Source organism: Atheta coriaria, unplaced genomic scaffold, assembly GCF_025399875.1.
Source record: "Atheta coriaria isolate IRGN ID8LTWV9N9 unplaced genomic scaffold, Caltech_Dcor_3.1 hic_scaffold_4_pilon, whole genome shotgun sequence".
In the NCBI taxonomy this organism is placed as follows: domain Eukaryota; kingdom Metazoa; phylum Arthropoda; class Insecta; order Coleoptera; family Staphylinidae; genus Dalotia; species Dalotia coriaria.
The window spans coordinates 2,807,965-2,835,054 of record NW_027045446.1 but is presented as its reverse complement, the minus strand read 5'-3'; the positions used below and the strand labels follow the sequence as shown (position 1 = coordinate 2,835,054).

General features: G+C 36.1%; 9 protein-coding genes across 17 annotated transcripts in view; 5 read left to right on the top strand and 4 right to left on the bottom strand.

Moving 5' to 3' along the window:
• The first annotated feature begins 238 nt into the window (after positions 1-238).
• Positions 239-17,660, top strand: LOC135790498 (uncharacterized). The gene is made up of 6 exons (XM_065300727.1): positions 239-494; positions 2,469-2,524; positions 15,487-15,746; positions 15,818-16,016; positions 16,612-16,718; positions 16,778-17,660. The coding sequence occupies exons 2-6, from the start codon at positions 2,482-2,484 to the stop codon at positions 16,898-16,900; spliced, it is 732 nt and encodes a 243-aa protein (XP_065156799.1). The 5' UTR covers positions 239-494; positions 2,469-2,481; the 3' UTR covers positions 16,901-17,660.
• Positions 4,215-15,071, bottom strand: hdly (hadley). 3 transcript variants are annotated; one of them, XM_065300719.1, is made up of 2 exons: positions 14,652-15,071; positions 4,215-5,637 (listed from the first exon to the last, which is right to left on the bottom strand). In XM_065300719.1, exon 2 carries the CDS (start codon positions 5,634-5,636, stop codon positions 4,455-4,457), a length of 1,182 nt encoding a protein of 393 aa, XP_065156791.1. In that variant the 5' UTR covers position 5,637; positions 14,652-15,071; the 3' UTR covers positions 4,215-4,454. The 3 variants fall into 3 exon arrangements, with proteins under 3 accessions (XP_065156791.1, XP_065156790.1, XP_065156792.1); XM_065300718.1 differs by lacking the exon at positions 14,652-15,071 and adding an exon at positions 13,318-13,571; XM_065300720.1 differs by lacking the exon at positions 14,652-15,071 and adding an exon at positions 5,724-5,837.
• LOC135790499 (uncharacterized) lies at positions 17,503-18,773 on the bottom strand. 2 transcript variants are annotated; one of them, XM_065300728.1, is made up of 6 exons: positions 18,637-18,773; positions 18,509-18,574; positions 18,241-18,331; positions 18,062-18,187; positions 17,856-18,005; positions 17,503-17,795 (listed from the first exon to the last, which is right to left on the bottom strand). In XM_065300728.1, exons 1-6 carry the CDS (start codon positions 18,762-18,764, stop codon positions 17,661-17,663), a joined length of 696 nt encoding a protein of 231 aa, XP_065156800.1. In that variant the 5' UTR covers positions 18,765-18,773; the 3' UTR covers positions 17,503-17,660. The 2 variants fall into 2 exon arrangements, with proteins under 2 accessions (XP_065156800.1, XP_065156801.1); XM_065300729.1 differs by having other exon boundaries at positions 18,630-18,762.
• A 14-nt stretch (positions 18,774-18,787) lies between these two features.
• Positions 18,788-20,035, top strand: LOC135790497 (protein lifeguard 3-like). Of its 5 annotated transcripts, none has more exons than XR_010547795.1 (6): positions 18,788-19,046; positions 19,103-19,168; positions 19,218-19,308; positions 19,464-19,589; positions 19,659-19,795; positions 19,856-20,035. XR_010547795.1 is itself a non-coding variant. In XM_065300724.1 (6 exons), exons 1-6 carry the CDS (start codon positions 18,808-18,810, stop codon positions 19,871-19,873), a joined length of 690 nt encoding a protein of 229 aa, XP_065156796.1. In that variant the 5' UTR covers positions 18,788-18,807; the 3' UTR covers positions 19,874-20,035. The 5 variants fall into 5 exon arrangements, 4 of the variants coding, with proteins under 4 accessions (XP_065156796.1, XP_065156795.1, XP_065156797.1 ...); XM_065300724.1 differs by having other exon boundaries at positions 19,646-19,795; XM_065300723.1 differs by having other exon boundaries at positions 19,646-19,795; positions 19,849-20,035.
• On the bottom strand, positions 20,018-22,488 carry LOC135790492 (poly(ADP-ribose) glycohydrolase-like). Its single transcript, XM_065300715.1, has 5 exons — positions 22,264-22,488; positions 21,814-22,205; positions 21,658-21,737; positions 21,423-21,585; positions 20,018-21,365 (listed from the first exon to the last, which is right to left on the bottom strand). Exons 1-5 carry the CDS (start codon positions 22,486-22,488, stop codon positions 20,126-20,128), a joined length of 2,100 nt encoding a protein of 699 aa, XP_065156787.1. The 3' UTR covers positions 20,018-20,125.
• A 9-nt stretch (positions 22,489-22,497) lies between these two features.
• On the top strand, positions 22,498-23,777 carry LOC135790496 (uncharacterized). Its single transcript, XM_065300721.1, has 5 exons — positions 22,498-22,819; positions 22,943-23,273; positions 23,333-23,468; positions 23,524-23,573; positions 23,666-23,777. The coding sequence occupies exons 1-5, from the start codon at positions 22,505-22,507 to the stop codon at positions 23,701-23,703; spliced, it is 870 nt and encodes a 289-aa protein (XP_065156793.1). The 5' UTR covers positions 22,498-22,504; the 3' UTR covers positions 23,704-23,777.
• Positions 23,729-24,762, top strand: LOC135790502 (protein CutA homolog). The gene is made up of 2 exons (XM_065300733.1): positions 23,729-23,870; positions 24,069-24,762. The coding sequence occupies exons 1-2, from the start codon at positions 23,830-23,832 to the stop codon at positions 24,433-24,435; spliced, it is 408 nt and encodes a 135-aa protein (XP_065156805.1). The 5' UTR covers positions 23,729-23,829; the 3' UTR covers positions 24,436-24,762.
• RabX4 (RAS oncogene family member RabX4) lies at positions 24,751-26,763 on the bottom strand. Its single transcript, XM_065300730.1, has 5 exons — positions 26,628-26,763; positions 26,312-26,511; positions 26,167-26,253; positions 26,002-26,115; positions 24,751-25,940 (listed from the first exon to the last, which is right to left on the bottom strand). The coding sequence occupies exons 1-5, from the start codon at positions 26,749-26,751 to the stop codon at positions 25,857-25,859; spliced, it is 609 nt and encodes a 202-aa protein (XP_065156802.1). The 5' UTR covers positions 26,752-26,763; the 3' UTR covers positions 24,751-25,856.
• LOC135790489 (serine/threonine-protein kinase Nek8-like) overlaps positions 26,729-27,090 on the top strand; it is a 23,515-nt gene continuing 23,153 nt past the window's right edge. For both annotated transcript variants that reach the window (XM_065300709.1, XM_065300708.1), the window contains exon 1: positions 26,729-26,837. The gene's annotated coding sequence lies outside the window, so the exon portion shown is untranslated. The remainder of the gene's footprint in view (positions 26,838-27,090) is intronic.

Genomic DNA, 27,090 nt, shown 5'->3' with positions numbered 1-27,090 from the left:
TTTCAACTAAAGTTAAATTTCTGAACAAAAAAAAATCCCTAAATAAATTTGATAGAAATCTAGTATTATCCTTAATTCTATTTTTAAGAAAACTGTATCACAGGATCAGAACGTAAGGAAAACTAAATTGAATACAAAGATTTTCATCTAGATGTCGCTGGAATCGTGAAAACCAAGTTTTCCAGCTGTTGCCCTCCGAGTATCCTGCGCAACAGGGTTTCGTTCGTCCTGTTCGACCGGCCGCTGATAGCGAATTGTTAGTCCTTCGCCTCGTCCTGCCGGCAGAAGCAACCAAAGCGCGCGACGCGAATTGCGATCGTTCGACATTTACCAAATCGTAGCGTGACATTTACCCCTCTTCAAAATAAAGTGATATTTTATTATTAGCCGTTTAAAATTTTTCCAAATATAAAAAAATAAAATATTTTCACATAATTTTGTTAATTATACGCTTAATAAATTGTTAAATAGTGGATTGCAAATTGTAACTTAAGGTGAGTGGGGATATATTGATCAAACAAAATAAATGGGCTAGATTTTGCGCATGGGGGATGATAAAATAATTTTTTCCTGATTTCCTCCTCCAGTGGTCTTTGAGACTTAAGAAAAATTAATTAATTAAAAGTTGACAAGTGTCAAGCTGCAGCGACGGCGGCGGCGAAAGCGTCACGTTACTTCCGCGAGCTTTTGAAGCTTTCGCATTCAGGCCAGAGGGTTGATATATGCACGACTAGGAAAATTTTGCGCCCATTCGCCTCGACGCGGTGTAATTAAATTTTCCTTGCTCTGCTCGTTACTCACTCGTTCTACTGAAACCACCACCAATGCCTACCATCGGCTAAAAGCTTAAAAGCTTACAACATGTGTGAAAACTAATAGTATTAAACAAAAAACAAAAAAGAAATAAACTCACACGATGCAAGGTTTAATAAAGTTTTAATTAAGATTAAATCAAATTAATTTTGATTTAAAGCTTGGAGAATTCAGAGGATTATTAATGAAGTTATGCGAAATAATTACAATCAACCACATCAAATTGTATTTACTGGCGATTAGTAATTAAGAGCTAACAGTAATATTAGTATAATATTAGCCGCAATAACCGCATACAAATTACTCTTTGAAACCCATTCCATTATTATTAACTTAAGTTTCTATTTGGATTAGTATTAAACTAAAATAATAACCAATTTAATTTAATTTAATTTACAAATTCGTAATGACAATATTTTCAATAAATAAATATATATTATGTTAAATCACAATGATTCCGTATTTGCTGTGTGCAATTTAGCTTGTTAACAAATTATCCTTTGATTCTGATGAATACGCCGCTATTTATAACTTCTTTTCTGTTCACTTTTTGTTTGTTTCCTTTCAATTGCTGCTGTAACATTCACTCAAAGCTTTTGTTCTCCATTTCAGCATTTCTTACTTTTTCTACATTCCGTCCTGCTTCCATACGTTTGCAACTTTTTTTTGTGCCGCTTGTCCTTTCAATATGTTTCACTAGTGGGTATTTCTGTCGACCCTCATTTTTCACATTTCACTTTCTCAAGCATTTTTTCCATTTTGTCCACGCGCATTTTCTCACAACTTCTTTTCAGATTTCCACCCTGTCGGCATCTTTGTGTGGGTGTCTGATACGTGTTAAGCTCTTCAGTCATTTTTTCGGAAAAGGATGCTAAAACCACATAGATAATTTACGCTTTGCAAACCTTTGAAATAAATGTTTTCAGTGTGTTTTAAACATGCTACAAAGTAGACGCTATTAGTTAACATAACCCTTGACTTTGAAAATGTTGTATTTTATGTTTAAATTGCAAAAAATTTAAAAAAATAAAAACGATGAATTTTTTTGTAATAATAAACATTTACTTGTCATCTCACTGAGTGATTCTGGCAGGCGATGCATGACCCGTGTTTTCAAGTTAATGTCCTCCGCGTCCCATTGGGTTTTGCGCTTGTCCTTTCCGGCAAATTGCAAAAGTTCAGTACGTGAGTGCGATGAGTCTCCAACACGCCACAAAAACGCCACAAAAGTTTTGTTGTCTCTTTAGTCCGTTACAGCATCGTCCGGCCCAATATGCCACCCCCAACTAGAGTGGACAATAAACGCGAAAGGACAAACATTCATCTGCCATTAACATAAATCCACATTACACAAATTAATTGAACTTTTTGCGCGGTCTTGCTCGGCTATAAGAAGCCCCATTCGCAATTTGATTTATGACCGGCGCGTAATTAATTGTGCTTGTAATTGTTTTCCGAGTGAATAAACATTGTAATAAAAGTATCTGTATGAAAGCACTCGCCGCAATATGAAATCGTAAATTCTCGAAAAACACACAACGACAGTTTTATTGCTCCCCAGCTGGCGGCGATACAAATTAAATTATTATACCGTCATTTAATAGGAAATATCGAAGCAGTGTAATACAATGAATATCAATGATTTCTCGTTTCAGGTGATTTTCCGTTATGGGAAAGGGGGACAAGCGAACGCCGCAGCGCGCTGAAAGCGGTGAGTAGACGAAAGCTCACATTAACCTAACTTGTCACGTAAAAGAGTTTTCTTTTATTTTTTGTCTGGCGTCTGTTTTTAATGTTTCGTGGAGTTATTCCGTAATGATGTTGTAGAAGCATCGGTACACAAAAATAAAGCGCCGTAGATTTTCGTTAGTGTCGATACTTCATCACAGTGCTTCGCTGCGGAAAAACGGAAGCAAACGAGCGCAATAATGATGTCCATAATGGAAAATTATTACCTCGGCTTTGAAAACCCATCAGGCGTTAGCCTCTTGCGGGACATTTAAAAATAATGAAAATTGATTGAATTCTTTTACAAAAACTAATTTACCAATAAACTACTCTTGGATAATTTTAATTTATTTCCGCTTTGTGCAATTTATGTCATTAAATAGTTTTAAAACGATGATGATAGTCACAAACAGAATATGTTACTATCCTCAGGGTGATTGAGTCGTCGGATATGTTGGATGGTTTGTGTGAGGGTCGAGGCCGTTCGAAATTACTTGTTTAGCTCAGACGCGCGGTAATCCTATCAAAGAAAACGAGCCGCGGAGAGCGGGCGAAAACCGACATGCAATTCCAATTCCTTCGTCTTTGCGAGCAATTCCCCGCTTGCGGTAAGCTGCAAACCAGCCTCCGCAGTCTATGTAGAACCAGTGCCCCACAATTCCACCCGCATCCTGATCAACTACTTGTGACATTAGTGTTACAACAAATGAAGGTGTTAATTTTTTCAGAAAGAAAATATTTAAATTTTTTGTGTTTTTTGCTGGAGCATTGTGAAATTTGTAGCTTCAAAGTGTAAAAACGCATAAAACGTGTATAAAAACGTGTGAAAAGCCTTGAAAGCCTCGCCGAAAAACATTTCCGAGGACGTAAACGACGAAATGGTGGCAAGCCACGCACCGTATATATGCAAATTGAAAAGAACGTGTTTCGCTTCCCGGCACGACACGCGGATGGCTGTCACACGCGGACGACTTTCTCGTATATTCTCACTTACCTATCTCAGCCAAAAGAGATATTTGAAAGCCGCCATATTCAGCCGGGAAATATCTACTGGATCCAAAATCTCTGCGCGGGATTTTCTATAAAATCACTACGTCTTCTAAACTCTGACATATTAGATATTTGTTAAAATAACAGTTTTATCATTTGTGTGAATGGCATATTCCGGTGCGCAAAGTTAGATAATAGTTGAGAGAATGTTGTCGGTTTGTTTGTACGCGCACGCGCCCGAAGTAAATTTATAGTTCTTTATTCCGCTATGCTCGCGCATAATATTTGCATAAACGCGTGTGCGCGCCCGACGGTTTTCCGTTTTCCGGCTCGCTGACGCTACCGCTGCAGCTTGATATTCCAATTTTGGCATTCAACAATTCAAATGTTCTTATCAGCAAGAGGAAGAAGACATGTTGGTTCCACACAGCGTAAAACGTCATCAACAGATATTCAACTTTGCGTAGAATTTAATTGAAATCAAAAATCAGAAAAAAATGTTTTCTTTCAAATAATTTCGAGTTTTTTTTTTTTGCTTTGGTGATGGTGAGGATTAGTCTGATCACATCTGACAGCGTCATATCGAGTTGATAAAAGCACCCTTGAGAATGAGGGGAGGAAAAACCATTTCACCTCAGGATCTTCCACGTTTTTCCAAGATGTCAATGTTGATATGCTTGGTGTAAAAGTTAAAAATATTTATTAAACGGAAAAATACTCATCAGCTCACTGGAACTGTGTCACACACAATAAACAATAAATTAAACAAACAATACGAAGAGATATGTTACACAATAATTACATATTAAACAAATATCACAGTAATGAAGTCATATTGTCACGGATTTTTGTTTCGTTACTAACTCTCTTCGTGGTGATAGCAAATAATCAAAAACTACAATAAAACGTAAAGAATTTCTTGATTATTTCTGTGAGTAGTACTGCAGAGCGATGTCTACAGCCGCCTTGGCGAAGTCACTATCGCACGGACTCTTATCCCAAAACGCCCCGGTGCACCCCAACTGCTCAAAGCAACTGTAGCTGATGTTCTGGTTGTTGCCCTGACAGCACGAGATGATTGCCCAAACGCATCTACTTGGTTGTGCTCTCGACGGTTGAGTTGGCGCTGGAGTAGGTCTTGGAATGCCTCCGAATTGAGTACCTCCTTGAGATGGTCGGAAATTGGGCACTTCAACCAAGTTGGGACGATTCTGCACAGGCCTCAAAGAGTTACCAACGCCTGTACCTGCATTGAGGTTAGGTCTAGTGTTGTTCTCACTACGATGAACTAATGGTGGGAATGTGGTTGTTCGGACCCCTGGACGTCTGGTACGTTTGGGTGGTGCTGGTGTTGTGCGAATTGGTGGTTCAATGTCCCAAATTGGGGCATCATCAAAATTATTGCGATTATCCAAGTTAATATTCCCATCATTGCCATGTGCACTGGAGACATCTTCATAGTCATCATCATCGAACCCAATCGTGGTTGACCTCGTTGGTGGTAGATAACCCTTTGGAGGGAGATAACTTTTCCTGGGATCACCTAATAAATCCGGTTGTATCGGCTGCGGTGGGAAATAAATCGGATGCTGTTGACCTTGTGCACCCCACACAGGGATGACATACGGCCTAGTCAGTTGATACACCGGGGGTTGCCAGACGGTGAACGTGCTATGGTAGTTCCTTCTCTTCCGTTCCTTCATCTTTTCAATTGACCTCTTTCTAATCATTTTTTTCTTGTGTTTGGGCGCTGGGACAATCTCAAAGAGTCCATGACCACAACCAACTTGCATCTCGCCAAGTTCATTGGTCTGGTGGTGCTGATGGTGATCGTGATCCTTTGATGCCGTATCGGCAATCAGTAATAGCTTAACTCGGTCGTTATCATGATTGCGATCGGGATTTGCATTTAATTCGGGCACGTTTGAGTGCGAGCGCGAATGATCTGTTGCTTCGCGGCGCGGGGATGACGGCGGCGTTGGCGGCGGTGGCGTGCCGTGACGCGCATCGTATTGATCGGGGGCAGCGTGAGCGACGCGCTCCGTCAGCACAGCCAACAGCAAGCAACCGGCAAACAGCAACAGCGTGTGATTCGACACCTTCATTCTGCAAAAAACAAAAAAAAAGAACATTTATTAACAATTACGTAACACGATATGAATTTATTAAATCCGGAATAATTTGAAACTTACATGATAATCAACAAGAATAACGCTTGAAAATTTTGAGCAAAAATTTTCAAACTTATTTTGTTGTCCTCACACTTCAAGTATCAGAGTAAAACTGACTTAAAATAAGCGAGAAGTTTATATTTATACTAACTTTGGGTACCGATTGTAAAATTCTAAGATTTTCGGTGTTCTAATCACGTAGCGCACTTTGAAGTGCACTATACGTCAATAATCCGCTTAATTTTGCACCCGCTCTTGGCTTTGTTCGCGTTAAGCTGACAAAACATGCGCAAATATTGCTTTGCAGCTCAGGGTACTTTGAGTTGACGGCTACTGTTTGTCAAGCACCACGCCCACTTCACCTGATACCCGCAACGGGCTTAACTCAAGTGGCTTAATACCTTCAAATGTTCACAGGTTAACATATTTAGTTACCAGGTACTTAGAAACACTTTTAAAATATCAATTTTGTTATATTTTTGTTGGTTTTGATATAAAAACAATTAGTTTTTGTTTGTGTTGCGATCGTGACCGGTTTTAACCATTTTCCGCCGTCATGAACACTCACAATCTGCCGTCCACCGCTAAACCCTTCGCCTACATCCGGGACGAATGTGCGCCACTGGCGCATTTCGTTTCCCATTGCGTTATTACGCCATTATGTGCGCCTTCCTGTCGGGATTTGTTTGTTTGCATCATGCACTAGTGTGCAGCACGCGTGTTAAATGTAATCAACGGCCTGTCTCGCGAGAATCCAGTCAGAGGGAAAGTCATGTTTTCGAATATTGCGCCCAGCCGCTAACATCCTGTAAATCAGGAATGGGATTTAATTTCGTTTTACCTTAATTTCATTCAGTGTAATAAAGATTTACTAATCACCGCTGCAAATGACTTCCTGAATTGAATTTGAAATAATTTTAATAATAATTTATTTGTTGAAAAACAAATTGTTTATCCAGCACTTGAAAAAACACAACTCATAAAATTATTTTCTGGCTCCTTTGCGTTGAATTGTCGAAGCTAAGGGAATGTAAAAGTTTCCAGACTTGATTAAATATAAAGTTGACCTAACTGCCGAAAATAGACGGCAAGAAAGCGAACGCAAACGCAAAGAGAGAAAATTAAATTTCCATTGTACTTTTAACTTTTATTTCGTTCCGTTTGCCTCATCGCGTCTTTCCGTTTCGCGATGTGAAACTTTGCGCGCACAATGCGAATACAAAAAATAATCCACTTCAATTTAAAGTTCAACTAATGACGAAAAGTCCAAGCGTTTAGCACAATCAGAATTATTATCGATTGCAATTGTTAATATCACTACATTTATATTAAAATCAATCGCTTTGAGAATTTATGCGCACTCTTATCGTTAAGAACACAACGCACGCCGTAGAGACATTTATTAACCGTTGGAAAAATTGAATGCACGATAAAACTTACGTCCTGCCGATGAAAAATGTATTTCGTCGTAAATCGGGTGGAAAAGTGCTCGCCGGACGATGCTCACGACGAAGGAAAACGATCGGACAAAGCACACAAATTGAAAAGTGGCGCGCGACTGAATCGAAACGTGCGCGCCGCGGATTATTTAAACCGAGGCGTCGACATGCACACGCTCGCAGCACGTCACGACGTCCATAAATAATAATAATCATCATCATAATCATAACGAATGCTTCTTGCGCGTGTTTTTTTCATTTATCGCACCGGAGCAATCTGTGGACATTTAGACATGAAACCATTCGTCAATATTAATATTTGGATTTACCGCGAATTGTGTGTCGAGTCATCCATTCATAAAACAGAAAAGTGTAGAAATTTTATAAGTTTTAGGGTTTTGGGAGTGTTTGTTTGGTGAGTCAACTTTGTTACAGGATCTTAAGTACACGGATGCTGGGATTTTAGTTTCGACGTCTGAAAATGACTATATTTCCAATTATTTATTGATTCAACATTACAAAACTAAATTTAATTTAATTTGTGATCAAAAAATAAAAAAAAATCAAATCTTAACATTTTTATGAAAAATTCAGTTATTTGTATAAATTTTTGTTAATTAATGTAATTAACAAATAAAGTAAAATTTAAAAGTTATATAATTTTATCGCTGGAATATCATGACAATTATTTAAACGATTCTATGAAGCAAATAAAAGCTCGCATGAAATCGTAATCAAGCACCCGAGTTCCGATGATAGAAAAGCCGCCGCCTCACATTGCAAGAGCTCGGCAGGAATGCTTTTCGTAATTAACCGGTAACGACTGCGCCCCATGCCGCCGCCATCCGCCGACCGCTGAAATTTCAGCGCGCCGCGTTGCGAAACGTTTTCGCCGTTTCATGAGCGATATGCTGCAAGCCCTCCAAGCTGAGGACACAATGAGGACGCGCATCAGAACGCTTCGAAACTAATTAACAGCCACCACCCTTGCCTCACATCTTGCACATCACGTAACACGCATGAAATTTAGATTTTAAAGAATTTCAAATTATAAAATTCAAATTTTGGCATTAGGCGAATAAAAATTTCAATTACGAGAGTTTAATTGTGTCTGTTCCGGGATAGAAATAGGGGCTTAGAGCTGGGATGGAATCACCTCGGAAAGTTTAGTTTTCGGACGATTTCATCCGGTTTCCTTGTGGTTTAAATGTTGCATCGCACGTCGAATGTCACCTTTGTTTGTGTTTCCGGGTCACACACGCGGAAAGAGCACTTCGTGCTGGTTGGTGTCTCCGGCTCCCTGGAGCGTTCGAAGCTAACGATTTAATTGGGGACACGAAAAGTGCATTAAAGAATTACTCGTCAAACCGCGCTCAAAAATTATTTCGTATGCAGACACTGGAACTTATCTAAAGTGATCTTAAGTGCTGAAATGTTAAATGTCATTTTTACTTTCGTAATAAATGCAGAATTTTATCACCAAAAAAGCAAAAAATTGTTTTTCTATTTTTTATTTTTTATTTCGTAATACTTTGCACTTCCGAGTCAATTCACACAAACAAGAATAGTGAATACAGTTGAGGAATGAAGCAATAAAACCGTCACTCGCATTTCACATCTTCTCTCGTCTATAACTTCCACGCAATTTTGTTGGGCGCACTCAAAAGTTGATTCCATTTGCGTACTGACGCACTAGCACCAACACAATATACCAATTTCATTTTTTCTTCATAAAACTCTATCAATTTCATATAAAATTCACTGTAAACAAAGAAGCTATACTTTTCTTTGAATTTATAAATTATGCATAAATACAAAGTGCGCGTGTTGCAGAACTATTAACGTTAATCCATTATTTAGTCGCTTAAGTCCTCCCGCCGAGCAAAGCCCACTTGAGCCGGTGCTCAGCAACGATTTATGACTTCGATTAAAAGAGCCCGGTTTCGTGAAAGTATTGCAAATTTCAAGTGGATATAATGAGCAAAAACTATGATACATGATACACAAAGTTGACGTTCAAACCGCCGCTGAGTCGAAATGTGTGGTAATTGTTATTAAATATTTGGACAATCGTGGAATGGCGGTCTGTCTAGCACAGTGACCGCATTAAAGCGTCAACATAGAAGACGCCCTTGGTTTATCCGAACGGCTTCAAATCGCTGACGCAAAAGCCAGATCACTTTTATATTAGTCAATCAGTAATTACTCAAGTGGTAACTAATTTATGGTCGAGTATTTGATACGTGCAAATTATTTAATTAAAAGGTGAAGGCGTAAAGTAGCTTTAATGAGTTTATTGTGTAATGAGACGTTGCAACAAGATGACAAAAGTGTAAAATGTCATTCGGGCAATAAATGCATGAAATTAACGCCATCTATCGTCAGAAACACTTGATTTGGGAAGTGACGTATTAATATAGTATTAATACATAACCTCATATTTTATTCAAAAATTAATTAATTTTCAGTCAATAGGTATCTTTTATCTTTTAATTATGAATGATTGCAAATGACTATTTGGTGTTATTGACAACACAATGAGTGTTTCTCGACTATTGACGTTTTGACTTTGTGTTTTCCGGGTTGTAATTAATTTATTTATTTAAACTGCGGCATCGTGTGTGTCGCATTGCCGCCTCGGGATAATTGCGCACGTCTAGTGCGTTTGATCTCTGCCGGTTTGCTTTGGTACGCAGTCATTATCATCATTATGTTCATGTCAGATTGTCATCCGTTATTCGCTCACATTGTCTTTGCCAGCCGCGCTGAATTCACTGAATGTCTATGTCTCGGAACCGATCCGCAGCTAATTGAAGATAATTATCTGCTCGGCTGGCTGGACATGTTAATAAATGTCAGTGGTGATCATCTAATTGATTTTAGGCTCAACATATTAATTGACTAGGAATTTTAATCACTTTTATTGATGAATAGCAGTCAAGCGGAACAATTCTTAACTTGCGTTTGAAGAATCAGCTAGAAACAACGGATAATTGGTTGAAAATTCTAGTTATTGGCCTTTTTTTTAATAATTATTTAATTAAAAGACAATAATAATAGGTAATAACTAAAAATTCTTAAATTAATTTGACGTTTTTAATTTTTGTTTTTATCCTCTGGTTCGTTTTGTAATGATTACGATTAATCTGGATGCAAATTTTGTAGATTTGTCCCGATCACGTTTTTGGCCGATACGAGGTTTCCGAAAATATCCCAGTATCAAAGGCAAACAAGAGTTGAACGCGCAGCGGGGCCGCGAGTGCCGGGAACAAGATAAAATGATGTTTTATTAACTCCCAGGCGCGGGGTGGATTTTTTTCAGCCGGGCGAATGCGGCTGACCGAATGGACGCGGCGGCAATAAACTGCGCGAGTTGATAGCGCCCGCAGGGAACGAAACCGGAGCATCGTAGAGTATAAAAGGGATGGTGTATAAAAAAATTGCTTGGATGGGGGAATAATGAGGCGTTGTTACAGATTTTACACACTTTTTTTGTAAATTCACTATCGTAAAACACAAAAATATTAAAATTTAAAATAAAACATTTTTGAAAAGTTTTTTTGGAAAAAAAATTGTCCTATATTTTTCACAATACCCTTAAAAATATATATACAAATTTTCATAATGATCGGTTGAGTAGTTTTTGCTGAAAAACGTAACAAGCAAACTCAAATTACAGAATTAAACGAAATAATTTGCATCCAAATTGACGTTTACGTAGAATATTTACTGGCATTAACTAGGCACAGTATATCACGTTTCGTAACGATGCTTTCCCGAATACAAGTGCGTGGCGCAAACAGCAAATAATCACGTCGGCCATGTTCGGTGTTTATTAGTGCATGCCTTTATTGCACCTTTCATGAAAACGCGTGGCAGCAGTGAATGTGAGTCGTGTCGCCGGGATGATGATGGATGTAACAACAGCGCAAAGCGATGTGCGGTGGACTTTTCGCTTCACGTTTCATCGCTGCTCGTTTTATTCATGTATGTCAATTAATAATTGAATCATATCTGTCTGGATTTTCATCGGATGAAAAGACTTTTGACATGCATGAGAATTGGGATGAATAAACTCGGGGAAATCATTATTCTGGCGTGGAAACAAAATTTTGAATCGAATAAATATTTTACAACGTCAAACAGTTCTAACGGATTATTGTGTAGGAAATATTTATCAATGTAACTTGTTGCGTTTGGAAGTTGATTGAAAAATAATTATTTTATAAACTACGCGATGACTTTTATCAGGAAAATTGTTTACTTCCACGGCAGTTTTACCACGGTTTTGAGACATAAAAAGTGGTACTTAAACACGGATAGCCAAAGCCGTGCGTAAAGTACTTTAGTCACGAATTTTAGTCACGGGTCGAGTTTGCGCATGCGCATTTCCACAAAACCTTTCACATCGTAAAAATATGATTTCATATGATTGGAAAATATTTTTTTCATAAACTGCGCGTTAAATTCAGTAAAATCAGGAAAATTGTTTAATTTTAGTGATTCCATATAATCCTCTACATGATCACTAATAAAGCAGTTAATAATTAAAATTCTAGTTTGTGTCTACATTTTTAGTCGCGTGTTGATGTTGATGGTATTGATGTTTATGAATTCTAATGTCAATGTTTCTGACCTTCGCCTTCGCTTAAATTTGCATAACATTTCCTAGTTATTAACTCATTTTCATTCTTATTGGCCTGTCAATGTAGATATTGATTCGTTAACTAAGTTTTTATTGATTTTTTAGTGTTCTACCTATGCTGCAACATTTAATTTACAAATTATTACCAAACTAGGCACTGGGAATATTGCCAATGTTCGAAAACAAATAAATTTAATCATAAAATGCCTGCACAGTTCGGAACAATACAATTAATTTCATCAATAAAACATATGAAATGAAGCATGCAATTCAATTTTACTCAAAGAGTAAATAAAATCTAAAATATTTCATTTCGTAATTACATTTTAGTTAAATCATGCAGAGAATAAATCATTTGATATTCTCACATGTGAATAGTTGAGTAAATCTATTGATATTTACTTTTACTATATTGTATTTTATTTTATTTTATTTTTTGTTTGACTTGTTTGCGTCGTGACCCGGCGGCAGACAAAGAACAATTCAAGGTTTGCCTCTGACTTAATCCGTGCAGACGTGGATATACTGCTAAATTAAAGCAATCGCGGCGTGGACACAAAGCAAGAGATTTATTATTGTCTCGTAATCTTCATTGTTCCTCGAGTTGTACTTCTTTTTCGGTACACAATCGGACGAACGTGACTCGGATTGTAACACTGACGCTGCTAATACGTAATTGCTTGACTAGGATAAACCAATTTGCATTTAAACTATTCATTATTATTGTTATTAGTAATTGCTTAACGTTTAAACAATTAGTAATGCAGTATTAAATTATTCTTAGTAAATGTGCGTGTTTAACCTAAAAAAAATCAAGTAAATATAACTTATACAATAACATAACCTCAAAAAGGCATTAAATTAATGTAAAATTAGGTTAGAATAACGTTTTTAACACAAATTACTGTTGAAATCATCATTCCGGATATAATAAAAACAAATAAATCAGTTTTAACTTAACCACTGATATAATATTTAAGATATTTATATTTACAGTTAATGCGGTTGAATTTTACAGACACGGGAATCCCGTTGAATTAAAAGTCATTTTGTGGTTTCACTCGGTTCTCATTGAATTCAATGGACGATTGCAAGTGACCCAGAAATAAAATGTCAATGCAACGCTTTCCAAAAAATAAAAGTACCGCAATGATGCTTTCATTACTCATTTAACTATCGAGTTCATTGCATTTATTTTCATTGCAGATATAAAAAAATCTTTTATTAACTTTATTTTTATTTAGTAGCTACAAGCACTTTAAGAAATTTGATAGTTCAATATTTACGCCCACAGTAAAATAAGACCATGACCAAGGCGAGTTCGATAAATCTCAGTTATCCTTGGCGCGCCAAATGAGCAAACACTCAACTGTTTACTCATCTAATGTATTATTACGCTAATAATAATTAAAAAGACCAAATAATTTGAAAATTTTATTGAGGTGCTAAAAAGCCTAAGTGATGAAACGTAGATTTACGATTACGATGATTGCTCTGTTAACACTTGTGATTTCTTTCAATTGGTACTTACGTTTTTCTAATTTGCACACACAACGCCCACTTGTAGCAACTCTCTCCTTCACAATATTTATCACTTTGCGGTGGCGATGCTCCGCGTGCCTTCCTCGCGAACCATTCGACGATACAATCAAAGCTTGGCATGATGTAGTCGCGCCAATCAAGCTCTATCCCCCGATCGCACCGCATCACTGCCCATACTCAATGTTGTACATACAACGAATTCACATTATCGCACCGACATCATCAGCACCTCCTCCAGCAACCGGCGCAAGTCAACAAGCAAACAAGCAAACAACTAACTAACCAAACACGCAACAGCTACGTATTGTTATGTATAGACATTACCGATTGAAAGTGGTGTAGACAAGCTGACTGCAAACAACTTTTACATCATTTATTTTGTGTTTATCGTGTTCAATAAAAATTAAAACGTAATTAACTTAAACAATCGTTTAGAGATTATTCATGTCATTGAAGTGTTGCTTTTTGTGTAGATATGATGAAGCGTTGAACATTTTTTATACATTTTATATTGGAAAGACATTAACAACGCTTCACGTCGTTATTTTTTTACATTTATCGATATCTTTTGATGTATAAATCCTTGAAAATTGTCTTTATGCACGTTTAGCGCTATCGAAGCATTTGACGCATCGCTGGGCTTGTGATTTCAATGATAATTTTCCGGCGGGTGGTCGGCAAAAGTCGCCCCCTGATGTGTGCATTTGAAATTGCATGCCACCGCCAGAAGCTTTGCCCACACCGCATTATTATTCATGTTGCCTGTTTTGATTAAGATTTATTGCGAATCGATTACAGTTGCTGTCAGTCGTTTGATCTCAGATGCTTAAAACGCGTTCAAACAAGCGAAAATTTTCATTTTTACATTATTTTACATAAACTCAACCAACATAACCTTACCTAACCTAACTTTAATAAATATATAAGGATATAATTAATTATTTACCTTTCATTCAAGAACCGTGACTGAGCATTAAACATACTCGTGATTAAACGTTGTTTTCTTTCTAAAAAAACTATAAAACTACGTGATGAACAAATTAGACGTTGTTTCACGCATCAGGATGCATCGTTGAACGTGGTAAAAGATGGTTCCAGTAATTAATCTTAACCTGCGCTACCGAAACGATGCGCTACATAATGTAGATATCAAGATAATGATGATGATGAAATTCCAAAATTCCAAGGATGAAGTACCCAACAATGCGAAGACTTACAACTCGAGGAGCATATTATATGATGATGAAGATGTAGAGGACTCATCTCGACATTGATCCAACATCACAGACAAAAAAAATAAAAAAACAAAATAAAATTTCTTACATGTTAAACAGTGATGAAGCAATTCATGAATCCATGGGTTGTAATTGCATTCAAACAATCATGATGAACTTGTGCACACTCGTACAATTATCATGTTGTTTGATGCTCTCATCTCGGTAGCCTTTTATTTGTTACTAACTAATAATTTTATAACATTTTAACACATTTTTATTGTTTTAGAGTTTTAATGTCACGCGCGTAGTTATCTCTTGCAATCATCATGATTGATTGATTGCTGGTTTCTTGCATCTTTGACATGTTATTAATGTGAATGCTTATTGTTTAATGATTATCATTAAGTCTTTTGATGAGTAGCACATTTTATGTATTTATTTATGGTACAACACGATTTTTAACACGTTTCTTCGCACAATCGAGCAAACAATCACGTTTTGTTCCTTTTTTAGCGATTCACGTTCGCACGACGACTGAATTCGAATAAATATTTATGCACAGATGCTGTGGGAATATTCAAGTTATCAAAAGATGAAGTTATCAGCCAAGTCAATGTTTATTTCCAATACAATATTTCATACAAAATAAAATCGTATTATTTTTTAACTTGATAAGAAAAGTTATTAACTTTTTAGTCGCGTTTTTTTTTTCTCCACTCATAAAAACTAATTGCTAGAGCTTTACAAGAAAGCTACAAGCAACAAGTAAGGATCAACAAGTCAACGTTCACCACACGCCTCTCTCCAGAAACTATTATCCTTTTTTCTGCTCCCTGCGTTCGTTTCCTGACGCCTTGGCCGCGCGCCAAGCGACGTTTTTCTTCCCGCGTCCGCACTTCATTTTCTTATCGGAGTTTTTAATCGCACGTTTTTAATTGCAGGCTCAACCAATCTCGTTGGTAAATTCACGCAGAGTGTACGCCGCATCGTCGCCGATGTGAAGGACGAAGGCACCGCCAGCGGGCAGACAAAGGAAGAAGTCATCGAGACCAATGAGCGCTTGCGAGCGGTACGCATTCGCCTCGACGAGTCCTACGACACTGCCAAGAAGTCTCTCGTCGGTCTCATGGGTAAATACAACGACAGCAAGACCGTCAACAATATCCTGCATCGATATAAACTACTGAAAGCTATGATCAAAGTAAGTGATATCATTGTACACTTCAATTAATCAAGATGATGGGGTTATACACTCGCATATTGTCTCTTTAGGATGTAATACGCTTAGAAACGCAGTATTGGACGCTCGTGGATATTCCGAAACAAGAGAAACAGGAAACCGTGCCTGCTTTTGTACTGCGAGCGTGCGCCATCATGGAAAAGACGCAAAAGTCCGGCGAGGGAGTGAAAACGTCAGCGAAACTTGCAGAAGAAGCGCAAGACAAACGGGAACGCATTGATCGACTCGAAAGTAAGTTATAACACATACAAGTGCTTGATTTTTTACATCCTGTATTTACAAACGCAAGCAATGCGACGAAAATCGTGAAATCCTGAAAATGTGGAAATGCTTCGTCTTTTAATCTAGCAAATATAATGAAGTCTTGCTTCCTTTTTCCTCCGCTTCGCACCCTGTCGAGTGTGTGCGTATTTACACAGCGTATCATTGCGTGTCCCCTGCCCCGCTGTTGGTAGTGTGTATGCTTTCCAACTCTCGGGAGAATTGCGGAAAGTCGTCCTTGAAGTTTTTCATTTCGCTGCTGCTGGCTCGTTTGCACGAGGCAACGTGTTTCATTTATTTAAAATACAAAAACGCAGGTATTTGTTTTACCAGGGAGTGGTTGCATCAAAAATGAAGGTTTGGGAAGGAAAACATTTTTATTTCAGTATATTACAACAGAAAAATCAAGAAAAATTGAAGTTTTTGGAATAACTTAAGAAATATTACCTCCATAACAATGAAAAATATACTGAATTCTTAAGAAATTAATTCTCTAACTTTTTGGTTTAAAATTTTTAATTTTTTGAGAATTTAAATATCAAAAAAATGTTTTTTTGTGTTTCAGACATGACCACATCTACAATCGAAGCAGAAAACACACAAATGACAAACGATCTCTACCGACTGCTCAAAAAGTACACAGGCCTGCGAAATTTGATCAGAGAATTGAAGGTACCCTCAATCATCCTCTCCAAACACCTATAATTATAATAAACCCACATATGTTTCAGATGGACTACATGAACTCCAAGTTATACCCAATCTTCCCCCGTTACACAATGCTCAAGGACATGATCAAGGATATCATGCTGCATCCGGATTACATGGAGGTATGTCACGAGATCGACGCATAGCCACGGTCCTTCAAAGCAACGGGCCAAAACGCCCAAACTATGTAAAAGATATGTTTGGCCAAACAAGCGCTACTGTCACACATCCCAATATGACGGTTTATAGCTAGGATAAGAACCTCCTTTGTAGAACAATCGTTAGATATGAAATTTCAATGGACCATCGGTAATCGTAGAGAGAATAAAAAGGAAAACAGAAACGTACATGAGTAAACAAACATTGTGTTCACTAAATGTAATGTCTAAACATAACCTAATTTCTGTTCCAAACAAATATGTCATATCAGTAACAATTCTGCAATTCGTTTTGTTATGTTTATCCTCGTGTAATAACAATCGACTTTTGATTTTTGATTAGCCAATAAAAAATTGTTAATGCAAGTAAATGTTTAGCTTATAAAGACGCTACAGATGATTAAATGTTACTAACTCGATGTCTATTGAATGTTACATTTGTTTCTGTTGTCGCAAACGTACCATTTTGATTTGATCCAAAAAACGGGAACAACCTAAAACATCTATTTTTAAAAATTTAAGAATACAACAATAGAATGTTCGTTTTTCTTTGGATTAAAATGCAAATATCGATGTATTATACACACAAATCTACTATGCGGTTATTATTACTATAAAAATTAGGTATAAAGATGATACAAAACAATATTTATATCAATGTACGTATTAAATGTGAGATGTGATGTCAAAACGCGGGATGTTTATGAAAGATGTTGCTTACGAAATAAAATTTGTGCATTCATTGTTATTATTCTGTTTGACAGCATTTTCTACAGGAACCAGCATAGGTTTCAAGCAGGACCAATCCTAGTAAATAATCGTTCTTTTGCAGTTCCAGGTCGTTGGTGTTTTGTAATAAGTGAATTGTTTGTAGAGCACACGCCTGAAAAGAGTTTTAAGTAAATTTAAGTAAATTTAACTTAAGTTTTGCTTAGATACTTACCACACTGAACATAACATACAAAATTGGTGTAAGGATGAGATGAATGAGCGCGGTTTTCTCACTGAGATAAAAATGCATCAAGACAGCTATCAATATGCATCCATTGATAAGGATATTTAAGATATGCATGAACCAGTTGCCAACATCCAGCTACAGACGAAGAAAATTGATGAGTTTTTTTTTGCAAAAAATTGTTTTGTACTCACCAGAAATGTGAAAAAGCAGGCACCGCTTATAATTGTCGTCACGATGGCTATTGTTAGACTTGGCAACCAAAACATGTCTTCTTCTATTGTTGCAATGCATAACACTGCACCACTCCACATGGTCCACTATAAATTTATTTTACAAATATATACTTTTCAAAGCAGATTATAAGACTTACTATTGATATTATTAGCAGAAAACTTATCGGTGTGTTGTACCGCAAGGATTCATAGCACATCAGGATCACATATACTGGACAAGCAGCAATCCTTCAATAATAATTATTATTACAAATAAAAGCCAGACTTAACAATTATTAACACACGAGTTTAAACTTATTTCTTGAGTCCACTTTGGCCTCAAATAAACAAAAAAAAAACTATCGAAAAATTGAATTTTTTTCCTTTGCATGTAAATAAACTAGAAATAATTGTTGCTAGACTTACCATAAGGCAATTGCAACACCACCCATAATCCATTTGTTTGCGTTGCCATAATCACGAAGCTCTTTGCTGAAATAAACACCAGTTTTCACCTATTGAGACACAACTAATTTGAAACTAATACACAATACATTAATGATCCAGTCAATGCTCCAGCCACCAACATTGTCCGTCCCACAAGAAGTATAAACCACACAATGCGTATAAACTTCCCTCGGTTCCATTTCCCCCCGAAAGCATTATCATCTTCCTGGAACATTTTCTCCAATCAATTCAGCATAAAATGAAGTGTATATGTTTTAATGACTTATATCAGCTTCGCTGTCAGTGTCACTTTTTTTTCAATTTTTTTCATAATACATACAAGTATCATGACTTCAAGATGGGTAGAGGTGCGTGGTTCACATGATGATATTCTCAATGAAAGAGCGCATGGCTTCACTAACAAGGAAGTGCGGAAAGCGTTCATTCGCAAAGTCTACCTCTTACTGGGCATTGAATTGTTATTCTTGTTTGGATGCTGTTTACTTGGAGCCTTCTTGTATGTAGTATTTAGTATTATGAGTGTAAATGCAAAAAATATGTTATGAATTTTAGGCAACCATTGAGAATATTTGTCTTTCTACATTATTGGTCATCTCTGGGGATAATGATCGGCTGTTTGTAAGTTGTAACATATTAAGTGATTCATACAAATTATGTTCGGTTTTAGTATCGCCAGTTTTATACCGTACATTGCATTGACTTGCTATGAGCATGTGAGGAAAGCTGTGCCAGGAAACTATATTATCTTCAATGTTTTTGTACGGACTAGTAATTATTTTCTTAAAAATCACTGTTTAAGTGATTTAGAATAAAAATAACAAAAATTGTTCTGTTACTCAACTATTCACATGAAACCAAGATAATTGCTAATTTTAGTCAATTTAGTCAATTTTTATAATTATTCACTTTTCAGGTGCTTTTTATCTCAATTGGAATAATGTTTGCAACTGCCATGATGGAACCCTGGGCTTTTCTCGCAGCCTTTGGTATTACATTAGCTTTGGTCATCTTTCTAACTTTGATATCATTCATACCATGTGTAAGCGTTAACAACCTTTAAATTTCAGTTTGAATTATTAATTTTAATATGTTTAGCTTGATGTGACAGGTTGGGGTATCTGGCTATTCGCAATTGGATTTGTCGTAATGATGTTCGGCTCCATATCAATGATTTTATATATCTTCTTGCGAATAAGACTCTTAATACTTGTTTATGCAGGTCTCAGTGTCCTCGTGGCATGCTTGGTAAGAAAAAATTACAAAATACTCATAAGAATATCTAATTATCAAAGTTTTAGTATCTAGTATTCATCACGCAATTAATTATTGGTGGTAAAAGGGTGGAATTGGATCCGGATGAGTATATTCTGGGGTGCATCCTGCTTTTCACTCAAATTATTTCGATGCTAATGAATATGATGGTACTTTTCAGAAGCTAAAATTCAGATAAATAAAACCTAATGTATATATATTTAAAAATAACAATGTAGTGCGTTTATTTAGAGCATTTTTTAGTTACATTTCTAAGCATGGCGGCCAGTCTAGTAACAAATCAAATATAAAACAGCAATACTATTAGGTTTTCTTAAAATAATCAGTAATCTTTTTCTTCGGAGTACTGACCGTTGAAGAACTCACCGCCGCGGAATTGTCTTCAATATCTTCAGAAAGATTTTCTATAATTTCTTCAACTTCCATGTGTTGTTCATCGTTTTTCTCAATTTCAATAGTTGTGTGATGTTGGTCTGATACATTGCTATCAGATGATGATTTATTAGCCTGTTTAGTGTATTCATCAACACAATTCAGGAATCCCCATGATGTATTATGAGCACTCTCTGAACTTGTGACTGTCTTAGTAGGACTACCGTCAATTTTATTCATAATGGATATTAAATTGGTTGTAGTTGAAGGTGATGTTGTAGATGTACTAGCTGAATCTGATGTTTTACGTTTTCTCTTGGGTAAATGAGGTGATGATGGAGTTGTGGGTTCCTGACTATCTTCAACTTCCATATTGTTGTTAGTAGGATTAGTAGGAGATAATCTACTAGTACTTTGACCGTTTAAATTAAAAGTTTTAGTAAATCTAAATTCTTTTGGTGGATTTGGTTGGCCAAACAACGAGCTTGTCTTAAATGCACTGACGGAAACTTTAACAAACGCATCTTTCTTTGAATCAAAATACGCCTGCTGAATATAACTAAACAATTGATCAGGTTTTAACTGCGCAGCTTCAAACCGGCACAATAACCGCCACAACTCAGATATTTGTATCTGATTTGTAGCAATAAATGAATAGAAATTGTATAAATCATCACGCAGTTTTTTCGAACCAAACGTGAAATATACCAAGTCTCTACGTGCTGCACTGCACGCCATCAATTGAATAATAAACTTCAGATGGAGATTACCTCCAAAGGCACCGCATCCCCAATTACCGGTAGCAACAGCTGCTAATTGACCAGTCGCCCGCGAATGGAATCCTGCATACGCTTTATTGAGTTCGCGAAGTATCATCCCGGATTTAAACTGTTCGTTTGAACGGGTTTGTCTCGTTGCATCGATGGCCACGATTGATGTACGTCGACGATTATAATCATCAAAGGGCGTCTCATCGACATAGTTACCATCCCATTTGAATGTATCGCCGTAGCCTTTGTAGCGACTAAAACGTTCAGCGCCAGTCATAATGAGTGCTTCGCCATTGTTTAATCTCTCTGTGAATAATCGAGAAACGATCAATTCTGGGTTTATTACAAAGCGGATTTCTTCTTGGACACATCCACGGGCTAAGACTCCACCGCCAATGAATCTGGGAAATATTTTGTTATATTTTGATTGTTTCATCAATATTTTTTTGAGAAATTACTTGTTTGCAAAATCAACTTGCAGCAAACCCAAACCTTCTTCGATTATTCCATCGGAGGTGATGTGCACGCGCACATTTCCAAGGTTTTGAGACAATTGGTCCCACCTTGGTTGATTTGCTCGAGATATATGTTGACGTTCAAATGTTACCACTCCACAAGGCACTGATAACAATTAAATTAATAATAAATTATAACTAAAGTAGATTTTACTACTATTTCTAACGAAACACTTACTTTTGTCTAGGACTCTTTTGAAATAGTGAATGATGCATTTGAGTTTTTCAACCACCCACACATTATTTTGTGTAAACAGCCTGAGAACAACAATTGACATATAATGAAATATATAGGTTTTATCTTATTTATTTAACTTAAAAACTATAAACATACCCAATGAAATTTATTCGTGGGTAACTTTGTTCAAGAACCTTTCTTCCTGAAAACGTGCACAGAAACGCATTCGCCAATAAACTAGCAATCTGCAACTGACTCAAGCTAATTGACTTGCAGTGATCAGCCTGAAGAAGTGGCAAACTCCCTGGCAAAATTTCCTCCAACTGCAAGGCAAGCTTGACAATTCCAGGCAATAATTTATTGAAGAAATGTCTGCTCTCTTCTTCATCAAACTCCTCCTCGAACAAATGATGCAGTGCATGAAACTTTGGCAAACGATTATTGTAGACATTTATTGCAGCTTCTAATTCTCTGCTTGAGCTTATAGCTTGTTGCAGAGTAGATTTTATCAACTCCCAACGTGATACTAAAATATCATCACCATTATCCTGTAAAATTAAGCATTTTATGAATTTTTGCTCTTTTAATTTAATTTTTAGCAATTACATCTTTGGAGGGATATACATTTCTAGAAGAGAATGGCATTCGAACAAACCCCTCATCCCAATGATGTATCTCATGGCCTGCATATGGCTTTGGTGGACATTCTAAACTGGATTTGAGTTGATATAGTATTGAGTGATATGTAGACAAGACAATTGGTAGAGTGTGATAATGCCATGGACCTTCTCCATTGTAGATATCTTGCATTGGGGTGCCTTTAAACGACATTCTTCTCTGGATATCTATGAAGGTCAATTTATTATTATTTACCAGTTTTTTTAAAGGTACAAACCGGCGTCTGAACACAATTTCAGAATTTACATCCCACTCACTTACTAATCAAAACAAATTTAGAGGTTACTTATTATACATATTATTAATTGTTCACTGGTTTATACTGCAATACTTGAAGAAAATGTGGAAAACTTTAGTTTTTGAAGGGAACTATTACTTGTTTAAAGTTATATCAGCAAATGAAGAGGTTACTATTTATATATCAGACTTACAGAGTATTTGGAGAAAGCAAACAAGCAATGAACATCTACAGCAAATATTTAAGGTGAATCATAATATCTAATCACTGAAATCATTTGAAATATTATGAAATTATGTTACATATTATGAAATTATGTTACATATTATGTTTCAACATCCTGTGATGTCAATTTGTTTAATTTTTCAGCAAACAAACACATTATTAGATCATGAAGCACCTTCTGTCCACAATATTTATTTATTGATGTTAAATGAGAAGAACCTTGAAAATCTAACATTTGATGCTGATAGCAATGAATGTAGCTTAAAATTCAAGTATTTTATTGATGAATTGCCTGTGAAATTAAACATTAAACTCCAGAAACAAGCAGGCACTGATTACCTAAATCAAATTACCATTCCCTTAGTTCAAACTGTACAATATTTGGAATTTAAACAGAAGAAGCTGGAAACATTACTATGCCAAAAGGATAAAGAACTGTCAGAGTATAAGTTTGAATATGGCAAAATTTCTAGAAGTATTACATCTATATACCATCGTTGAATGTATTCTTACGTATTTTTTGTTTGTTTTAAGAAATTTTAAACACCGAAAAGTATGAAGCTGATAGAGAAATGAAAACAAATTTGGTACTAAAAGTGTTTTCAGAGGACAACGATTTTAATAGATTGTTTGCTGAGAAACATGGAGATATACAACAATTATTTCCAGAGTATAAAATACATACATGTTTTTAAAATATCAGTTGTTATCATACAATTTTTCAGAATTAAGGAAGAGAAGAAACCAGAGAAAAGAAAGCTGGAATTGGCACCAAGTAAATATAAGAAGACGAAATGATTATTCATCAAAGAGATATTTTTATATAACTTTATTGTTTTGATGCATTGTTATTGTTTTCATTTTTAGATGTAATGCATTATAAGTTGCATTTGACAGTTGCTTGAACTCAAAAGGTCAATATTTTCTTGAAGGAAGTTGATTGGTATTTGTGGTATTTCTAATAAAATATTACATCAAATTCAAAAACATTCACTACACCCAGCCTACTTCGTGCAAATCATTCGAAATAAATGATTTTTAAGAACATAATCATCACAACAATTGTTTTAAGGTTAGTTACATATCTGTACTCATGTGAAGTATTCCGGTATGAAAAGCTGTTATTAAATGTAATTTTAATTTGTTGATAACTTTAAATATGAATACGAATACTGTTTCATGTCTAGCTTTAGTGTTAACCAAATAACATTTAACATAAAATATCATTTCATTACATTCGTATTCTAAATAATGTTTTGTTTCCTTAAAGTTTGCGAAGAAGCTTCTCAATGGCTACCAATTCCTCTCTTCCTGGCACTTTTTCAGTCGCCTATGTGACTGTCCCAAATGAAGAATTAGCAAAAACATTGGCCAAAGGACTAGTCCGCGAGAAACTTGCTGCTTGTGTAAATATTATCCCCAGAATCACATCAATATATGAATGGAAGGGTGAAATTCAAGAGGACAATGAGCTCCTGTTAATGATTAAAACTCGCACGTCAAGAGTTGATGAGTTGACCAAGTTTGTGAGGGAAAATCATTCCTATGAGGTGTGTGAAGTAATTTCACTGCCAATTGAGAAAGGAAATCCACCATATTTGAAATGGTTGGGAGAAATTGTCCATGAATCACAATAAAGGTGTGAAAATTGGCGGGTGGAGAGGCAGAAGTGAAAGGAGAACATTTGTGCGTGATCCGAATCGAAGCAAACAAAACAAAAAACGGAGGAGGAACCTAGAGACTTGCGACAACCCGCAAAAAGGAGTGGGGGAAGACGCCCGAGGATCCTAGCTGCTAAACCTGTAAAACCCAGGTAAGAGCTGATAGGGGCAAGTTTTATACCATGGCGTACCAAGTAGCAAGGTCCCTACTTGATTATTTATTTAATGGTTCTTAAAAACTATTCGTGTGTAAAATGTATTCGTATGTTTACATAAAGAATAAACATACAATTGAATTGCTAACGTTTTAATTAAACTATATCGACATACAGTTTACATAATTATAATTTATAGTATATTTTAAGAATTATTAGATATTACATAAATTTTATATGAATTAAATGTTTCGTTTGTTTCTCTTTGTTGTATCAACGTTTGGTAATATTCATTGTTTTGTCGTATTTGGTTTTACTTGTTCCAGAATTTCTCGCATTTGCAATGCGCAATATTAATCGCATATTATATCACAATTTTGACAATGTTTTGTATAACTCACGCACACACACACCAATGATCTTTTGCTGAATTTCTCAAATGTGTTTTTCATCAATTCAATGTTTCTGTGTTTCGGTTATGATTCATTCTTTGACGCATGGTCAAATTAATGGTCCCAGCAAAAGCATTTCATTTAACCAAAAAGAAGTGAATAGAAAAAGCGATTTATATTTTGAAGCATCTGTTTGAAATTGCAAATTACATGATCAGAAACACCCTGTACATTAAAATCACGTTAGTTATGTTTATGTAGTTGCATTAAAGGATTACATCTGTTTAAAATAATCTTAGTTCATTTTTAAGAATGCAAACACAGTTTTTTAATACAAAAAAGTGTTTTGCTTCAGTTTTATTAATTTTTTGAGTTTTATGATGCAGATCAAGTGATGTAATCCTATAATAAGTATTAAGTTAAGTTTGAAGGTCATCAAATGCTTTATACATGTATGTATGTAAGGCATTTCTTTAATTCTCGTGCGTTTAATCTGATAGTTACGGTTTGTACTCGATAATGTGACTAAAAAACCAAAAACTCCGAAACTAGTTGTGCGTTACCTGCGCGCTGTGCGTTGAACTACTTCATCTACCAATAGTAATATTTAAAGTCTACTCAATGTAAACAATGCAATCTGTGTTACCTGCGTATGTTTTCGGCACAGTTTAAACACCAGTTCTTTTTCTTTTTAATATACTAATAATCTAATACGTATCTGTGGTAAACTTTTCAATTGCTTCTAATGATTATGTCACTTGTCTTGAAATTTTGTCTTGTTTTACTTAATTGTATAAGTCATATATGTTAGGAAGCTTGGAAAGTCTTGTTGTGTGTAGTCGAGAAAATTTTAGCAATTGCAGCTTTTCGCATTCGAGTCTAATTTGTTTTTCAGTACTTCAGTCTCTTCCTTAGTCTCTTGGAATGGGTCACCCTGAAAATTATTACATATTTTTATATTTAGTTATTAATAAGTTTTAATAGTTTAGTTGTACCTTAAGTTCTCTAAGTTCTCTTATTTTTCTAGACAGGGTAAGAAAAGCGTTTTCTATGTTAATGTTATCTTTGCAGCTTACTTCAAAGAACGGTAGGTCGAAATTATCCGCCATCTAAAGATTTACTGATTAATTATAATTTTTGTTTTAATTAACAGATTTTACCTTTTTGCCGCTGTCTAAATCAACCATTCTATCATTTGATTCGCATTTATTACCAGCTAAGAGCGTGACGACGTTGGGGGAAGCATTCTATAAAAAGACGAAGAAAGATTACAAGCTAGGTTTTATTTTCACTGAAAAAACTTACTTCTTCGATGTTTTGTAGCCAATAAGTGATGTGATTAAACGATTCCAAGTTGGTAACATCGTACAGCAATAGTATACCCATCGCACCTCGGTAGTAGGCAGTTGTAAGGGTGCGAAAGCGCTCCTGGCCGGCGGTATCCCAGATTTGCAGCTTGATGGGGACCCCATCGAGATTGATAATCTTTTGCTTAAAGTCAATGCCTAAAATGAAACCCGAAAATTCACTCGCTGCTGTAAAACACGGAAAGCTCTTTGTGTGCTGTGTTATTGATCATTGCAGGATGCAGTAGAGTGCATTTTCTGTTATTATTATTTACCAATGGTGGAGATGTAGGTGTCGTAGTAACGCTCGTCGCAGAAACGATGTACGATGCAAGTTTTGCCAACGTTGGAGTCGCCGAGAACAAGCACTTTGTACGTTGCGGCGAAGTCCAGCGCCATTTCGGCACAGTGCACTGCGCCCCGAGATTAGTCACGCCACCACCACCACTCGGGACTGCGGGGATGGAGCGGGATTCCTGCGAAGGGTGCATATCGATTTTACACCGCATGCGCTCTTTCCATGATCTTAGATCTTATTCACTTGTAGCATTCCTCAGGTTAATGTTCAGGGCAACATTACATCATTGTTTATTTTAACAATACATTGCATAATCGATAATTTTGTATATTAAGGAGTAAAATAGGGGATTTATGCACTAGAAGCAGGGAAATTTAAAATAGATTTTGATGGTGCTTATTTCTGATGACAATAATTATAAAAACATCTTTAAAACATAC

Bases quoted from the DNA above. Each gene is read 5' to 3' on its own strand.
- LOC135790498 (XM_065300727.1), top strand. From the start codon at position 2,482: ATGGGAAAGGGGGACAAGCGAACGCCGCAGCGCGCTGAAAGCG. The intron at 2,525-15,486 runs GTGAGTAGACGA...TTTTAATTGCAG, and splicing joins GCCGCAGCGCGCTGAAAGCG to GCTCAACCAATCTCGTTGGT. The intron at 15,747-15,817 runs GTAAGTGATATC...TTGTCTCTTTAG, and splicing joins TACTGAAAGCTATGATCAAA to GATGTAATACGCTTAGAAAC.
- hdly (XM_065300718.1), bottom strand. From the start codon at position 13,493: ATGCGGTGCGATCGGGGGATAGAGCTTGATTGGCGCGACTACATCATG. The intron at 5,638-13,317 runs GTAAGTACCAAT...TGTTTTTTGCAG, and splicing joins TGTGTGCAAATTAGAAAAAC to AATGAAGGTGTCGAATCACA.
- LOC135790499 (XM_065300728.1), bottom strand. From the start codon at position 18,764: ATGTTCCAGGAAGATGATAATGCTTTCGGGGGGAAATGGAACCGAGGG. The intron at 18,188-18,240 runs GTAAGTCTTATA...ATAAATTTATAG, and splicing joins TTCTGCTAATAATATCAATA to TGGACCATGTGGAGTGGTGC. The intron at 18,006-18,061 runs GTGAGTACAAAA...CTTCGTCTGTAG, and splicing joins CCTGCTTTTTCACATTTCTG to CTGGATGTTGGCAACTGGTT.
- LOC135790497 (XM_065300723.1), top strand. From the start codon at position 18,808: ATGACTTATATCAGCTTCGCTGTCAGTGTCACTTTTTTTTCAATTTTT. The intron at 19,047-19,102 runs GTATGTAGTATT...TATGAATTTTAG, and splicing joins TGTTTACTTGGAGCCTTCTT to GCAACCATTGAGAATATTTG. The intron at 19,309-19,463 runs GTACGGACTAGT...TTCACTTTTCAG, and splicing joins ATATTATCTTCAATGTTTTT to GTGCTTTTTATCTCAATTGG.
- LOC135790492 (XM_065300715.1), bottom strand. From the start codon at position 22,488: ATGTCGTTTAAAGGCACCCCAATGCAAGATATCTACAATGGAGAAGGT. The intron at 22,206-22,263 runs GTAATTGCTAAA...TTAATTTTACAG, and splicing joins ATGTATATCCCTCCAAAGAT to GATAATGGTGATGATATTTT. The intron at 21,586-21,657 runs GTAAGTGTTTCG...AATTGTTATCAG, and splicing joins CAAAAGAGTCCTAGACAAAA to TGCCTTGTGGAGTGGTAACA.
- LOC135790496 (XM_065300721.1), top strand. From the start codon at position 22,505: ATGAAGGTCAATTTATTATTATTTACCAGTTTTTTTAAAGGTACAAAC. The intron at 22,820-22,942 runs GTGAATCATAAT...TTAATTTTTCAG, and splicing joins ATCTACAGCAAATATTTAAG to CAAACAAACACATTATTAGA. The intron at 23,574-23,665 runs GTAAATATAAGA...TTTCATTTTTAG, and splicing joins AAAGCTGGAATTGGCACCAA to ATGTAATGCATTATAAGTTG.
- LOC135790502 (XM_065300733.1), top strand. From the start codon at position 23,830: ATGATTTTTAAGAACATAATCATCACAACAATTGTTTTAAG. The intron at 23,871-24,068 runs GTTAGTTACATA...GTTTCCTTAAAG, and splicing joins ATCACAACAATTGTTTTAAG to TTTGCGAAGAAGCTTCTCAA.
- RabX4 (XM_065300730.1), bottom strand. From the start codon at position 26,751: ATGGCGCTGGACTTCGCCGCAACGTACAAAGTGCTTGTTCTCGGCGAC. The intron at 26,512-26,627 runs GTAAATAATAAT...GTTTCATTTTAG, and splicing joins CACCTACATCTCCACCATTG to GCATTGACTTTAAGCAAAAG. The intron at 25,941-26,001 runs GTACAACTAAAC...AATAATTTTCAG, and splicing joins GAGAACTTAGAGAACTTAAG to GGTGACCCATTCCAAGAGAC.